This window comes from Symphalangus syndactylus, chromosome 9, assembly GCF_028878055.3.
Source record: "Symphalangus syndactylus isolate Jambi chromosome 9, NHGRI_mSymSyn1-v2.1_pri, whole genome shotgun sequence".
NCBI classification, from domain to species: domain Eukaryota; kingdom Metazoa; phylum Chordata; class Mammalia; order Primates; family Hylobatidae; genus Symphalangus; species Symphalangus syndactylus.
Window position 1 is genome coordinate 48,787,641 of NC_072431.2, and position 12,393 is coordinate 48,800,033.

The 12,393-nt window shown below is 33.1% G+C and overlaps 1 protein-coding gene across 11 annotated transcripts in view; it reads left to right on the forward strand.

The window, feature by feature from the left end:
• The window catches only part of PRPF40A (pre-mRNA processing factor 40 homolog A), a 62,636-nt gene that overhangs the window by 33,941 nt on the left and 16,302 nt on the right, over positions 1-12,393 (forward strand). For 5 of the 11 annotated variants that reach the window (XM_055292106.2, XM_055292096.2, XM_055292098.2 and 2 more), the window contains 8 exons: positions 3,095-3,205; positions 4,649-4,769; positions 5,012-5,065; positions 6,636-6,660; positions 7,330-7,704; positions 10,410-10,518; positions 11,079-11,143; positions 11,501-11,665. In XM_055292106.2, the coding sequence (XP_055148081.1) occupies positions 3,095-3,205; positions 4,649-4,769; positions 5,012-5,065; positions 6,636-6,660; positions 7,330-7,704; positions 10,410-10,518; positions 11,079-11,143; positions 11,501-11,665 (1,025 nt within the window). The remainder of the gene's footprint in view (positions 1-3,094; positions 3,206-4,648; positions 4,770-5,011; positions 5,066-6,635; positions 6,661-7,329; positions 7,705-10,409; positions 10,519-11,078; positions 11,144-11,500; positions 11,666-12,393) is intronic. The other 6 variants (XM_055292107.2, XM_055292099.2, XM_055292100.2 and 3 more) reach the window with 2 other exon arrangements.

A 12,393-nucleotide genomic window follows, 5' to 3' on the forward strand; every position in this document is an offset into this window, starting at 1 on the left:
TTTTATTACAAATAAGATAATCAGTAATATGAATAGACCATAATTAACCTGTTTTCCTTTGGGTGTACATTGAGTTAACTGTAATTTTTCACCATTACACGTAATAATCTTGTAAACAACGTCCTTGTACATGTTTGCAACAATATGAATGGAAGTTTTCAGAGTGAAATTTCAGGTTCAAGTGGTGATGTTTGCATTTTTAATATTCGTAAGAACTGCTGAATTGCCTTTATGCTAATTTCATTCCCAACAGTAGCACATGAGAGTACCCTTTTTCTCACACACCGTTCGCATTGTATATTAATGGTCTTTGTCATTTATCTGATGAGCAAAAAGTTTTTATTCATGTGTGGTTTTTTGATTGGCTAGTGAAGTCGAACATCTAATATAATAACTATTCTGTCTATGGCCATGTTTATTTTTCCATTAGACTGTTTTCATATTGATTGTAGATATAGTGAGGATAATTTTATCCCTTATTTTGCTGATACACTCCCAGTTTACCTACTCCCCCAAAAAATGTTTTAATTGATTTCCTAGAGCTGCCGTTTCATATCTAATTTTTTATTAGCATAATAACTGTTGGTAATAAAATAATTGTGGTCTTGAAAAGCAGCTCGATGTTCTAGTGTCATTTCCCAAGTCCCTATGAGCAAGTTACCAGCCTTGCTAAACCTTGGTTTTCTTATGTATAGGAAGATAGTGATTATACCTGCTTTGTAGTGTAGTTAGTTATAAGGCTCAAATAAATAGAGAATATTAAATTGATTTCTATTTGTTTTACTAGCTTGTGTCTCCTCTCCCTCCTCATCATTTGGTCAACTATACAGTGTCCTTTTCTTTTTTATTCTTTTATCTCCTTGTGGTTTTGCTGATTTTGCTCTTTCCTTGATGCTCCTTAGCAGATGTGACTTGAAAAGTCGAACATAGTCTACACAGTTTTGCGGCTTATGGTAGAACTCTGTTTAGGTGGTGGTGGTGCAGTTTTGAGATGCTACTGAGATAATTAGTTGTTTTTAAAAGAAAAATATAAACCCCTTTATCTGTCTTAACGCCATCTAATTTGTGAAATAAAGCGTTACCATATAGTTGAAGTTTCCACATTTGTGTTTCTAATCGCACCACCTTTTGATGAAAAGAAGTTAAAGCAGGCTAATAGCAGAAAGCCAGATTATTTTTCCAGCACCTGTTTTATATTTGCTTAAGAGATATTATGGTGGTTTTATCCAGTTTAAAGTGCTAGAATTTAACACAGCTTTGGAATTATCTAATTATCCTGCTACAGCATGCAGAAATTTATTGCAGATGGGACCATCTAGTTGGGAGACAGTGACAGATCATCAGGCATTAGATTCTCATAAGGAGCATGCAGCCTTGCATGCACAGTTCACGATAGGGTTTGCACTCCTATGAGAAACTAATGCCACCGCTGATAGGACAGGAGGCAGAGCTCATGAGGTAATGCGAGTGATGGAGAGCGCCTGCAAATACAGACGAAGCTTTGCTCGTTCACCTACTGCTCACCTCCTGCTGTGCGGCCCGGTTCCCAACAGGCCACAGACTGGAACTGCTCCATAGTCCATGGCCTCGGGGTTGGAGACCCCTGCTGTAATCCATAGTGTCTGTGACCTCCGTTGTCAGGGTAGCATTTGTGCATGAGTAAACAGCAAAAGTGCCAACATCAAAAGAATGGATGTCATTGGTTTCAAAGAAAATCATAAAAGTAATGGCACTCCCTTAGGAGCTAGGAATAAAATGATTATGGTGAAAAAATTGGTAAAGAAATGAATCACATCTGTTCAGTCACATTCCCAAAACAGAAATCAAAACTAGGTCAGCTCTTACTCTTTAAAGCTGATAAGAAAAAATAAAAAATCAGCCTTTTAAATAGGTACAAAAGACATTAAGAACCAGTACCAGTGATTTTTTCACTTGTTTTATGATTTTTTTTAAGATATACTATATTACCAACATATTTGATGCTAAAGAGCTTATATTTGGAATATGAAGGATATCAGCAACTCTGACACAGAAAGTCTCAGTGTGAGGAAATTTAAGGGATCTCTTAAGTACTTTATTTGCCTATTTTTCTCATTATGTATGCATAAAAGTGGTATATGGTAAAATTAATGTGCAAGTAAGACTAACTTTCAATAAGTTTAAAGTAAAATCTGAGTGGTAAAAAAGCATATGATCGTTTGACAGTGAGTTTATTTTTTCTTAAGAGATGTCTTAGATTTGAGAAAATATTACATAAATCATTTTTGTAACCCTTCAAGCATAGTTAAATTTATCACCATCTGGAAAATCTGGTGCTTGAAACTAGATTTACTACCTTTGATATCATTTAGTAAATCATTCATTCATGATGCCTTTTAAAACTTTTAACCAACTTTTATCTGAGGGATGTCTAGTGTTGCCTGAAGTATCATTAGCAACTTCTAGTAGGTTCTTAGTGTGTTCTGTTGACCTTAATAGTAGATTTATATTCTGTAGTTTCATTCATGTAAAATTTTATCTCACCTATCTTGTTTTGAGGTATTTACATACACATTTTATCCCTGTTAAATTTCATCTTGTTGATAGTTAAATTCTGATTGTTGTCCAGAAGCTGTGTTTTGACGGCTGTGTCTTTCTTTATGGCATGTCAGTTAGAACTTTGTCTAAGTTGATACAAGTATTCCTTGGACTAGAGTAGATGAATAGATGATCACATGGTCAGTTCAAATATATTAGCATCTAGTTCCTATATTTTCTTTATCCACTAGGCACAGATTTGTATTCTGAAAGATTGTCTTGTATATGTAAGCTATAAAGTTACTGTTCTTAGGAGAGTAGTCTTATCTTTGTAATTCAGACAGATCCTGAAACTTGAATTTACCCATGCTGCTTTTGAAGTACTCTTAAAAACCTTGTTTTTCAGTTCCCTTCCTACTTGTATTGATGAATTATTGTAGATTAAACTGTCAAAATATGCCCAGTTTTTACTTTTAATTGATTTCTTAGTATATTTATTGCCTTGGAACTAATGATACTGATATTGTCAATGACATTGTTACATAATTTACATCTTTTTATAATCTTCATTCTTTAGAAATCAATGTGGACTGAACATAAATCACCTGATGGAAGGACTTACTACTACAACACTGAAACCAAACAGTCTACCTGGGAGAAACCAGATGATCTTAAAACACCTGCTGAGGTAAAAGTTTGAGAGCTGGAATTCAGGGACTGTCAAGCAGACTGGGGCATATTTTTTAGGATTTTGTAAGTAGTCGATTAGCAAAGAGCAGTGCTGCTTAAATGTCGGAAGAGGATCTGTAAAGACATTCAGAAAAAAAGAGGGTTAGTATAGTCACACCAGTCGGGAAGAAGAGCAATAAAACTCATCAGAATAATTTTATTTACTGATTTTGCCCTTGCTTAGAAAACCTAGTAGAGTGGGATCAATTTTAAAAACGTGATTTAAAGAATAAACTGGAAGTGGGGAAGACTGTTTCTTTGCCTGCCATTTGCTTTTTTTTTCTGATTTTAGCAAAACTGGTGATTTTAAGTGACTTCTACTGAGTTTGTAAATTTCCAGTAGGGTTAAGAGTAGTGGAGATGAAATTAAGTTACCTACAAATACTTCCTTCTCTTAGAGTGGGAAGTTTTCTCTTTGTAGGAAATACCCTTTTAAAAAGTGTGTTTTTATTTTGTTTTTTATTGTGAGTTTTATCATTCAAAATATACAGATATTGAAGAAAAAGTTAAGGTTGAAGGAATAAACTGAATTAAGCAATGTCGCATGTTGTTTAATTAGAAACTCTGGGGTGCTAAGTAAATAAGAGTTGATCTGGCACTCCAGGCTATGCTTAAGTTTCATCCTAGCTGGTGGTACACATTTTTGTTTTCTTCTCTTCCTAATTAAGGAATTTGAGAAGGAAAAGGTATTTTCCAGGTTGCCATACTAATAAGCACAGCAGTGCTTGGGAGGGGAGGTTGGCCGATTTTTAAAAACATGTATTCCAGTACTGATTTATAGCCAATGATATTAATTATATACTTTGTCCAAGACACTCTTTGTTTGGATTCACGCTTTGAATAGATTTCTCATACTACCCTAACAGGTTTTGTTTATTAGATTTTAAGTATATTATACCTACATGTTTTCTTACATAATAAGTTCGTTCATTCCTAAACTACGAAACTGAAATCTAAGCATAACTAAACTAGATTTTGTTTTTTTCGAACTTTTATGGTTTTCCAACTAGTATTAGTATCAGAGAAGTCTGTTAAATATGGATGATAATCTTGACCTATAATGGGGTGTGAATGGTTGCAGTAAATAGGATTTGAAATTCATATAGAACTGGTTTTGAATCTTGTCTCTGCTTTTTAATGGGTATATTACCTTAAGTTACTTTCTGACTTCAAGTAACAGTCCCTAGATACAGAATTATGTTACACATTTTGCAGTGTTATGAAGATTAAATATTCAAATGGCATCACTCAGTGAATATTCAATAATTGGTAGTTTATATTATTACCATCATCTCACAAGTTTTAGAATTGTATCTATTGGTAATTTCTAGTGAAAACAGCCATGCAAATGATCAGTGATGTTAAATATATTATTATTAACAAACAGTTTTTTCCTCTTTAGCAACTCTTATCTAAATGCCCCTGGAAGGAATACAAATCAGATTCTGGAAAGCCTTACTATTATAATTCTCAAACAAAAGAATCTCGCTGGGCCAAACCTAAAGAACTTGAGGATCTTGAAGGTAAAATGGGGAAAAGTAGTTTTCAATGTATATGTTTTATATATATATGCCATTCACTTTGAAACAGTTCCTCCAGAATAGGATTGTTCAAACAAAGGCCTTATTTTTTTTTTTAATTAAATGATTAGAACATTTAAAATGGCGTATAACAGTTTTTTGGGCTCTTATTTTCTTGTTGCTTTAGATCTCAGTTCTATAGATTTTAAATAGATTTTTATTTGATTTGATTCCACTGAAACTAGGATACCAGAATACCATTGTTGCTGGAAGTCTTATTACAAAATCAAACCTGCATGGTGAGCTGCTTTGATAATTCATTTTCTGTCATACTTAACATTTTTATTAGAGTATGTCACTAATATTCACTAACCATGATTGGATAAATCTGCAGTGAAAAATCTCTAAGAATTCTTTTTATTAAAGGGTTATATTATAAATGAGCTTGTAGCTTTTAAAGTCGTACTTTGGTTTTTAGAAAAAAAATCATTTATCATTCAATTGAACAAGGAGTTCTTATACAAAATTTCCAAATCCTACCGTGAGTGGTGCATGCATAGAACATGTGTTTTAACTCATTTCATGGTAATAGATAGTAGAGAACCTTGAATCTGTATCCATTTATATTTTGTTAGTATATTGTCAGACTATATATTTAATGCTAGTTTTGTTTAGCATAGCCTTGCAAAATAGCCTTGATATGTTCTTTATGGAAGAATTAAGGTAAACCAAGTATCATGCCTCACTTATAAAGGGAAAATTTTTCAACACTGGAACTAATCAGAATAACCCTTAAAAATCTAGAAATACTTAATGCTAAATATAAAACCTAAGACTTAAAATAGAGATAATGAGTAAGGATTGAAAATCTAGTTTTTATACTCACTTCTAATAGAATCTAGTGTCATAAATTATACAAAATTAGAAGCAGCAGATCGTAGGAGAATGGGGCTAATAAAGTAGATAGTGATGTGGAATGACATCTGGCAGGAAAAAAGAATAAAAATTTCCTAAAAGACTGTCATATTAAGCCCCTTTACGTTTTCCTTGTGCCACCTCGTTAGATCATCATTGTATCAGAAAAATGTTAATTTATATTACTAATGATAACTTTTTAAGTATGTTTTTTCAGCCATCCTAAACAGATTTTCAGAAATGTTTTTCTTTAAAGGGTGATAAGTTTTAAAAATATTTTTATAAAGAGTTAGGCTTGTATTATTACTTAATGTGGAGAACCTCATTCCCTAGTAATGTTAAATAAAAGATATTTTTGTTACACCCAAAGGAAAATTTACTGGAATGAAAAATGAAATTGTGCAGATCTTTAAAGCTCAATTTAAGTTACCTATACTAGCATTGGCTAATAATAATATTGTAGATAGGTAGATTCCCAGTTGATCATTTACGAAGTATCAAGCTCATTTCTGATATAACCCTACTACAAATAGTTGGTGTGCATAACTATCTATCTACTTGTCAATGCTAGTATATATGTGCTGGAATTTTATAATAAATTTGATCCCATTTTGAACTGAGTATCTTAAAAATATATCAAACTAGTCTCATCCCTGGAGAAAATACTATTTTCTTCCAGAATTATGCAGATACTTTCATAGAGTTGTTACAGCAGCCTTTGGGAAAGCAGCAGCATGGAATAAGCTTTCCTAGTAATTACTCTTATTTAAATTTGTTTTATTCTTTATTTGCTATACTAGACTTTTGGAGCAAGAATTTGTTCTATAAAAGTGATTTTTTATTTTTTAGGATGGTAAATGAAATCTATTGTATGATACTTTATCTTCTTTTAAAGTTTGTTTTCAGTGATTATATTTTAAAACTAGTAGGTGACTTTTTTTCTCTTTTTAATAGCAATGATCAAAGCTGAAGAAAGCAGGTAAGCAATTTTGGACATCAATTTTTATTTACAAATTTGGTCTCCTATTATCCTTGTGTTTTCTGAATTTTCTTCATAATACAAATAATTAACATGTTAGGCTTGATATTTTGATGTCCTTGTAGCATTTTGTTGAGGAAAAATTAGGGAGGGCGATATTTACTCAATTTGATGCTTTGCTATACAGTAATTATTAGAATTTGGACTGTATCCCTTAACAAATGAAGAAGACTGTGTTACAGAAGAGTCCTAAATTCAGTTTGAGTTGATTAGGGAATGGACGAAATATATCTGTGTATCTCTTCCTTTATATAGGGTTTCCTCTAAATGGGCGAATTGGAGAAAATTTAAAGTTCTTAGAGAAATTTTTAATACAGGTCATATTTCATGGTGTAATACAGTCTGATAGATTGGGTAATTTATAAATGTGAACGCTTACTGAACTTTTGAGTGCCTTTAATACATTACCAAGAATGTTAACGGAATTAAAGTAGTACAGTTACATTCTGTGGTTTTAAAATCTTTTTTAATGGGTTTGGCATTTCTTGCTGTTTTTTCCTTCAATTATTTTTCTTATTATTTGATTTTATGACCATTTTAAAGCTACCTTTATTTAGCTTTCTGATTACGATAATGAAATGACCAGTGTTCTCTTTTTTTAATGTATAGTAAGCAAGAAGAGTGTACCACAACATCAACAGCCCCAGTCCCTACAACAGAAATTCCGACCACAATGAGCACCATGGCTGCTGCAGAAGCAGCAGCTGCTGTTGTTGCAGCAGCAGCAGCGGCAGCAGCAGCAGCAGCTGCAGCCAATGCTAATGCTTCCACTTCTACTTCTAATACTGTCAGTGGAACTGTTCCAGTTGTTCCTGAGCCTGAAGTTACTTCCATTGTTGCTACTGTTGTAGATAATGAGAATACAGTAACTATTTCAACTGAGGAACAAGCACAACTTACTAGTACCCCTGCTATTCAGGATCAAAGTGTGGAAGTATCCAGTAATACTGGAGAAGAAACATCTAAGCAAGAAACTGTAGCTGAGTAAGTTTAGTAACTTGTCTTCTGAAAATCAGTACCAGATTTCATTAATAAAAGTAATTGCCAGTTTAGTTAGTGGCCATTAATTGTTTAAATAATTTTTTTTTGAGAATCGTAATATCAAGCCGTTAAGACAGTTGATCAGTTTTCAGGCCGAATTTTGGAGGGTTATGCCAGCAAACTTGAAAAATAGTTCACTGAAATTTTAACAAGTAGAGCCAAGGCTAGGGAGTTGGGGCACAAATTAAAAGATTGTCAAAAACCTTAGTAAGCAAGATACATCATATTTTGATGCAATATTTTACATGAGATCAGTGCAAAAATTCATGATTAACAAACTCAATATTTTCAGTTAAGACAGGTATATTGTTTCTTCTTTGGTTATTGGCGTTTTGGGTTTCAACCTCCTATAAATCGGTTAAAAAAATACAGCTTTGTAGAAAAATGAATTATGGGGGAAAAAAGCAGTTTATGGCTGGGCATGGTGGCTCACACCTGTAATCCCAGCACTTTGGGAGGATGAGGCAGGAGGATCACTTGAGGCCAAGAGTTTAATATCAGCATGGGCAACATAGCAAGACTCTGTCTCTACAAAAAAATTTAAAAATTAGCCAGCACTTATAACCTCAGCTGCTGAGGAGGCTGAGGCAGGAGGATCACTTGAGCCTAGGATTTCAAGGCTGCAGTGAGCTATGATTGCACTGCTGCACTCCAGCCTGGGTGAGACAGCAAGGCCACCGTGTCTCTCTCTCTCTCTCTTTTTTTTTTTGCACATGGTTTCCCTCTGTCACCCAGGCTGGAGTGCAGTGGCGTGATCAGGGCTTACTGCATCCTCGACCTCCTGGGCTCAAGCGATTCTCCCATCTCAGCCTCCTCCTGAGTAGCTGGGACTACAGGCACACACACCATGCCTAACTCATTGGCCTGCCTCAGCGTCCCAAAATGCTGGAATTATAGGTGCGAGCCACTCCACCTGGCCAAGGAAAAAAGGCAATTTACAGAGAAAGAAAGTTGTCTAGGAAGTATATGAAAAGCCATTCAGCCATAATAATAAAGAAATACAAGTCAAAATAATACTGTGATTATTTTTCTAAGTGAAAGTCAAGTAGAGAAACATTTAAAAGGTAACACCAGATACAAGAAAACTCTTTTCACTCTTAGTGAGACTATAGTAATACAACTTTTTAATAAAGCAAACCTGTTATCTGTCAGAGTTCACAGTTTGTGTGTACTTGCATACCCTGTAGTCTAGTACGTTTTATATGGCTGTGCTTTATAGAGCTTTAGAAAGTGAGGTCAAGCTAAATTTCTTGACTTTAAGGGTGCCCTCATGTTTTAAAAAAAAATAGTTAACCATAATCTCATTATTGAAACATTATTATCCATGTTAATATTTAAGCATGTTGCCTTCATCCATCCATCCCCTATTTTAAGTGTTCTTTTGTTTTTCGTATGTTAGTTTCCCAAAGTCAAAATAGATTTATAACTTTTTCTGTTGTTTCAAAAGTTCTAAAAGAAATCTGTATGGTGTATTTGAAGGCATGAAAATGAAATTAACATTTTGTTTTATACTTTCTCCCCCTTTTCTCTACATTTAAGATACACGAATATATATCTAATATATCAGAGACATCTTCCACATTGATAGAAATGTGTACCCATCATGTCAAATGATGGGTTATTATCATTTGATTGTGCATAAATGGAAGTGCTCCCCTATCAATAGATATTTAGGCTTTTTGGAATAACTTTATTTTGCGTCTTGTCATACTGAAAGTTTTCTTCAATAATGTGTTCTGTAAGTTTAACATTAAACAGTTGTATCCTGCTTTTTTTCATACTAGCATTTCCTTGGTATAGTGTCTGAGTCATTATAATACCCTTTTGATTTTAATTACTATAACAGAGATCATTTTTTGTCAGTATCTACTACAGTGTCTCTTCGCCTAAGCATTCTACTTATTTTTTTTTTCATCCCCCGGCCCCCACCCCATGCATTCCCTTACTATGTAGCAAGTAATGTAAGGCTTCTACCATTTTTTTCTCGTCAGGAAAACCCCCAATTATTAAACAAGTTAGTACTTCTGGGTAGTGTTAAATTTTGTTTGACATCAGTATTCAGCAAACTTTCATGAAATATTAGATTGGAAATATTTTTGGATTATTTGTGTCATACAGTCTTTATATGGTGACTGAATTCAGCTGTGGTAGCACAGTCAGCGATAAACAATGTGTAAACACATGAACATGGGCATTTTCAAGTAAAACTAATTGCAAAAATTAATAGGCTGAATTTGTCTAGTGAGTTGTAGTTTGTCAATCCTGATTTAGATTGATCCTTACATCTTATTTATCTTCACATTGCCCAAATCCTTAGTTATTATAGCACTAATGTGAAACCACTGAATGAGTTTAATAAGCCATTTAAAACTATTAATCTATGGGCCAGAGGAGCTAGTGTTTTAAGTCAGTTAAATGTTTATTTTGTCATTTGTCCAGGGTCTTAAAAACTGATTTAATAACTGAAGTTTTAGGAAACGATTATCTTTATTTCTTTGTCTTCAAATAAGTATTTTTAGAGTTCATATAGCTTTTATTCTAAATGTCAAATTTTATTTCAACATCAAACATTTAAACAATTTAGGCATTATTTTTCTAAGTGAAGCAAAAATTTATTTGATAAATACCACATTTGAATTTCTTTCTAGTTTTACTCCCAAAAAAGAAGAGGAGGACAGCCAACCAGCAAAGAAAACATACACTTGGAATACAAAGGAAGAGGCAAAGCAAGCTTTTAAAGAATTATTGAAAGAAAAGGTATTAATATTGCAGATTTTTATTGTTTCTTAGCTTTTTGACATCAAGCATATATTATAGATTTTTATGTGATGTGTAATAATTACCCAACAAATGACGTTACTCTTTAATTAAACCTTGATGATGGTATTGATAATACCAATCTCATGAACTGTTGTAACTGAAAAGCAACTAAATATGTCCTTTTTTTTTTTTTTTTGAAGAACACTTTTGTGAAACTTTCAACACAAAAACTATTGTGTACAAGGTACTACACAAGCACATTTCTACCCAATATTTAATGTAAGGGTTATTTTTTATTCATAATAATTATCTTTTATCCATAGTCTAAGAAAAAAGCATTTATGCTCTATTTAGATTTCAGTTAAAGTTTTCATTTTAGTTCATAGGTGTATTACACAGATTTGCCTTCAATAAAAAAGTATTTTTTAAAACTTGTTTCAAACTCCTGCAAAGGGAAATGCTTGATGTTTGCAGTTAGTATTATACTCAGTTTCCTATTATGTGACTTAAAGCTATTCTTGTGTGAAATTTTAATTTTTCATTTAAATTATTTTCAGCGGGTACCATCGAATGCTTCATGGGAGCAAGCTATGAAAATGATTATTAATGATCCACGATACAGGTAGTACTTCAACTTTTTATTTACTTTTCACTTTAAGCATAGCAAGCCTAGCACATTTAAAGTTGTGTAGAAAGATAAAACATTTAACTGTTGAATTCTGTTTAGGATACCAAGTATAGAGTTGTTTTATGTCTAATAACCAAAAAGTCAAAGGCTTATCAAACAATTTGAGTACTCCGCTATATATAAAATAATAATTATTTTAAAAGTAGAAATTACTTTCTACAATCATTTGTCTTTAATAAAGTTTTGAAAATTTTAAAATTTATATGCGTAGACAATTTTATTATTTTTTTCAAACCACTAATATTTGATTCTTTTGCCTGTGTTTACTCTTACATGGTATTTTTATATTAGTGCTTTGGCAAAGTTAAGTGAAAAAAAGCAAGCCTTTAATGCCTATAAAGTCCAGACAGAAAAAGAAGAAAAAGAAGAAGCAAGATCAAAGTACAAAGAGGCTAAGGAATCCTTTCAGCGTTTTCTTGAAAATCATGAGAAAATGACTTCTACAACCAGATACAAGTAAGATGCTTAGTGCTGCATGGCCTGTGTTTACTGCATTGTTGTTTGTGTCATACTTTTCTGCCATGTGCAGTAGCTGATCCAGAGCTAATTAAATAAAACTAGATGATTATGAACGTGGAAACTTCATGAGGTATAAAATAAATCTGTAGTTAAATGTAGAATTTAACTTGTTGACTTAGTAAGTTTTTTAGAGACTGGAAGAAGGGGAGAAAGACTGTATTCAGTAATCAAGTTGGAGGCCAGACGTGGTGGCTCACACCTATAATTCCTACCATTTGGGAGGCCAAGGCAAGCAGATGGCTTGAGCCCAGGAGTTCAAGACCAGCCTTGGCAATATGGCAAAACCCTGTCTCTAGGAAAAAAAAAAAAATACAAAAATTAGCCAAGCATGGTGGCACATGCCTGTAGTCCCAGCTCCTTGGGAGGCTGAGGTGGAAAGATCACTTGAGCCTGGGAATGTCAAGGCTGCAGTGAGCCATAATTGCACCACTGCACTCCAGGGTGACAGCAAGACCCTGTCTCAAAAAAAAAAAAAAAAAAGAAAAATCAAATTTGATTGCCTTTTACTTAAAAACATTGAAATTATTGATATTTGTGGAGTAAAAAGAGGCTATTTTCATTAAGTAGGCATAGCATTTTGAATAATTGTTTTATGTAGCATTCTTCATTTTAGTTTGCTCTATTATGTAAAATTGTGGGTAATTTAATATTAAAATTTTTTCAAT